General features: G+C 39.7%; 2 protein-coding genes and 1 long non-coding RNA gene across 4 annotated transcripts in view; 1 reads left to right on the top strand and 2 right to left on the bottom strand.

Annotated features, from left to right (window-relative positions):
- The window catches only part of LOC106808927, a 12,815-nt gene extending 10,948 nt beyond the window's left edge, over positions 1–1,867 (bottom strand). The window contains exon 1 of the long non-coding RNA XR_001393824.1: positions 675–1,867. This is a non-coding gene — a long non-coding RNA (uncharacterized LOC106808927). The remainder of the gene's footprint in view (positions 1–674) is intronic.
- LOC106808921 (baculoviral IAP repeat-containing protein 6-like) overlaps positions 1–4,024 on the top strand; it is a gene marked incomplete in the record, with an annotated part of 38,836 nt that overhangs the window by 28,117 nt on the left and 6,695 nt on the right.
- LOC106808920 (cilia- and flagella-associated protein 57-like) overlaps positions 1,897–4,024 on the bottom strand; it is a 19,225-nt gene continuing 17,097 nt past the window's right edge. Inside the window, exons 23-25 of one of the 2 annotated variants that reach the window (XM_014811838.1) lie at positions 3,754–3,903; positions 3,451–3,573; positions 1,897–3,251 (exon numbers count right to left, since the gene is read on the bottom strand). In XM_014811838.1, coding sequence (XP_014667324.1) covers positions 3,078–3,251; positions 3,451–3,573; positions 3,754–3,903 — 447 coding nt within the window. In that variant the 3' untranslated portion in view covers positions 1,897–3,077. The remainder of the gene's footprint in view (positions 3,252–3,450; positions 3,574–3,753; positions 3,904–4,024) is intronic. The other variant, XM_014811839.1, reaches the window with a different exon arrangement.

A 4,024-nucleotide genomic window follows, 5' to 3' on the forward strand; every position in this document is an offset into this window, starting at 1 on the left:
CAATTGGCAAAATTGTGCTCACTGCGTAGCTTCAGCGAGGCACTTCAGAAAAGTAAGGGCTGAGAGATATTTGACCCCCAGCTTCGACATCCCAACTCGTTTTCGGATTACCCCCCCACGTCCCGACTTTCGAATCCGTACGTCGAGCCGTTTAGATTTGTGCCCAACTGTTGACGGACGCCTGCACGGACGGACGGACGGACGCACGCTCATGCGATTCTACAAGCTGCATCTGACTATGTCAGATGAGCTAACTATTCACCATTCGGCCCCCTGGTTCAGCAGGCATGACGTTAGTAGTATATATAGTCATTGATAGTGACTACCGCTCCTGTCATTGATTACACTTTAATTCTCGTTGCGGATACGTGGCTCCAGCTGCCAAGGCCTTGCAGTCATAGGCTGATTGATTTAGCATTTCATTAAAACGTGGCCGTATCTGTGAACGTCTAAGAAATATGACTCTCCACCACTCCACGTAACGTAGGTATGTGTGTTTCGCAGCATCGGTTTCTATGTCAGAAACAACGTGGAGCATACAATATACGTTTGCTGAGTATAATGAATCTATGTGTACTATAAAACGTTTGATTAAAATATGAATGGCTTCAATGCAGGTGCATATATTTCATCGTGATGCTCAAATACCTAAGCACGGTTGTCTTCGTAGTAACTCGGTCCAGCTGTCAGCAGGCTGTCACATAAAGCTAGTCTAATAACTTAAAACTAATGCAGAACTAATCGTATAAGTAATCGTAAATGAGCGTCATTTACGTCAGTTGTAGTGACTGTTTGATCTCTATATTCATTATTGGGAAATGAATACCGGTTAGGAACGTATAGAACCTTGGAAGAAAAATATCTGTATTACTTGACACAAGACAAGACAGCATAGTACGTATTATTTTGTTTCCGTATATATTGTTTGCCACGTAAGGAAAAAAAAACTAGTCTTGTCGATATAAAATCGCTGCTTCCACAATAATTACCAAAGTTCTTGGTCAAAAACTAAAAAGGTCTAACCCATTTCTGAGTTTGGTTCATCGTTCGAGTAGATTTATGTGGATTATCTCATATTATAGTATATATTGTCTTATGAGTCAATAATTATTTATGCTGTACATTGATAAATAATTGGTTGTCTGTCATTCATGACTGTTTAAAAGAAGTTATGGTGGCACCAAAGCGTACTCGTCCTACACACGTCGTTCAATGAATACTTTCCATATATATTTGCTTCCTTGTATTTATTTATGAAGTGTACACATGGGTATATGACGGACAGGTAGATTTTAAAAGATAAATATTCTTTAGAATTTTGGTAGCTAGTGATACTATGCTGCCTCTATTACAGTTATGACAGCGTGAAAATTCCGTTACTTTATCGGTGAGGCGAGGGTTTGGTTGGGAGAGAATGTATCTTTATTATGAACGTGTTGTGAGGTAATTCAGTGTAAGCATGATTATGTTATATTGTATATGATTCCAATGGAGTTTTGACAGCAGTTTCCAGGACTTTGGAGAGAGGGTCGTACAAAATGTTCCTAAGGGGAACAACTCGTTCTGTTGTATTTGTGTTAACATATTTTTTGAAATATCCAATATTTTATTGGTTTTAATTGTTTCACAATATATACATCTTAAAAATGTATTGAAAAGAATTATAAGCAGTATAATATATTTGAGAAAAAAATTTATACCAGAAATACCTGCATTGAAGTATTTTCTCCTAATGCATTACACAATCTAGACCAAGTGAAATCATTTTATTGCTTTTTTCAGCACTATAAAATCATCTCTCATCGAGCCGTTACTGTTTGTTATGGGAGCATGTCTTATGACATAGTCACATGCAGCAGTGACGATAGTAAGAACAACATCTTTCAAATATGGGTAAACATTGTAATATACACCATTTTTATTGTAAAATTATTAATTTATAATGTGTGGTGTTTAAATCAGTAGTAACTGAGCAGTAGTAACTGGAGACTATCTAATTACTGATCAATTACTATTTCTCTTACAGGTTTAACGTATTTACCAAAATTACATAAAACGTAATTTCGTAATTTGCGGGGGGGGGGGGGCGGCTCAACATGCAGAGGGCTCAGGGGTACCTGCATTGACTGACTGCAATGATTGACTGGTCTCTCGTCACACGCGTTTGGTGTCTGCTTTACAGTTTGCGGGTGAAAACACCTTCGCTTCCTTCCGTAGTACATAAAAGCGGTTTATGAAGAGTGATGATAATTGCACCTGGAATGCGAATATGCCCACAATGGAAATGCGATGCTAGTATTGTTTATAGACGTTATACAGTTGTCTGGCATTGTGTTGGCGAGCTTGAACTCGTGGGTAAAGAAATATCTTTAATATCTTTACCAAGTGCTCCAGCTGACATCATTAGTCGTATTGAAATGGCATATGGCCGTAATGCTGTAGCCATTGCATGCGCCGCTTTCCCTGTGTAAACTGTTGCAAGAGACGTGCTGAGCGGTGTGTGTCAATGAATGGACCATGCAATCAAGGAAGGAAGGGAGAAGCGCTTGTGAGAGAATTACTTAAAATAGTAACAGTGCCATTAACCGTGGGCACAGCATCCTCAATAGTCGTTTAAGGTCTATCGTAACTAACCCTTGCATGACGTTTCATGAAAATACATTGAACAAAATTAATGGAGTGAGCAGTGGATGCAACAGGTGAAATCCTATCCCTCTCCAAGCAACTTCGTTGTAAAGTAATATTAAAGCAAACATAGTATGTAAAATGCAAACAATATAGATTAAATGGCATTTCGTATTTTATGCAGTTTTGGAAAATGGGTCAATGATTATACATTAAATGGAAGACAACCATGACAACTGAACTTACTTGGGGGTGCCAGGTCAAACATAGTAAATATGGTTAATTGTGATTTGTATCATTACTATATTAGTATAATGACTGAGATTGCTCTGTTTCATTAAAATTCCAATACGTAAATACAAATGTTAATTATACAAAGTCTAGTAGATAGATTTATATGAAGACTGGATAAACAATTCAACACTACAATGGGTGGAACTGCAATTAACATTCTACAATACAGTAAGTGGTTGGAGTTTCACACCAGAGGGCGGTCTCGAGCTGGCCTCAAGGTCACGGATCTGAGTGTGAAGCCTTCGTATTTCTGTTCGCTGTATCTCTATGACTTTGTCCTTCTCCTCTGTGTCGCTATGTAGTGAAGTTGCAGAGTCCTTTAGCAGCAACACCTTAATGGTTGAAGAAATGGGCAACTAAGCAAAACGGCAGTTTGCTGTTGCGCAATACATTAAACCACGCACATTCGCGAAATACACTGCGGTCCCTGGTCAATTGTCATGTTGGTTTACCTGTCAATATCACAGTTATGACAGCTGCACCTGGGACTGAAAAACACAGTAGAAAGACGTTTCAAGACTGCACAAATACCTGCGATCTGCCAGCTGTTTTCTGCTGCACTGCATTCATGCACTCTAGATCATGTACTCGATTTCTGGCCGTTTTAACCTCTTGCCTCAGTTCATTAATCTCCTTAATCAGGGCGACATTTTCCTGTAAAAGGAAGACAGATTTAGCCCTCTCCTTACGTCCTACGATAGGTGACTATGTAGGTTTGATACCTTGACGAGGGTTCATCACATGGCATTGTTACACACGTCCTAACAGTTACCATAATAAGTGACATGCAAACGTCAAACAGGGGAGAGGTAATAGTGCAGTGCGTGGCCGTGCCTGCATGCTCCTGACATTGTTCTGCTTGTGGATCTGCGAATCCTTGGCAAGTTTCTCTCGCAGAGATGCGATGGAATGCTCTAGGTGCTCCCGCTGGCGCTTATGCTCCTGATACATGTCAGTCTCCACCCCTGCAGACAGCGTCTCTGGCTAAAGGATAACGTCAAACGACACCGGTCTTTTATGTTAATGAATGGTACTCATTTAATTGTTTTCACGCACTTTCTCAAACGCAAGCGCGTCATGGGATGGCACCATATATAATTAATAT

The sequence above is a fragment of the Priapulus caudatus genome, unplaced genomic scaffold (genome assembly GCF_000485595.1).
Source record: "Priapulus caudatus unplaced genomic scaffold, Priapulus_caudatus-5.0.1 Scaffold314, whole genome shotgun sequence".
In the NCBI taxonomy this organism is placed as follows: Eukaryota; Metazoa; Priapulida; class Priapulimorpha; order Priapulimorphida; family Priapulidae; genus Priapulus; species Priapulus caudatus.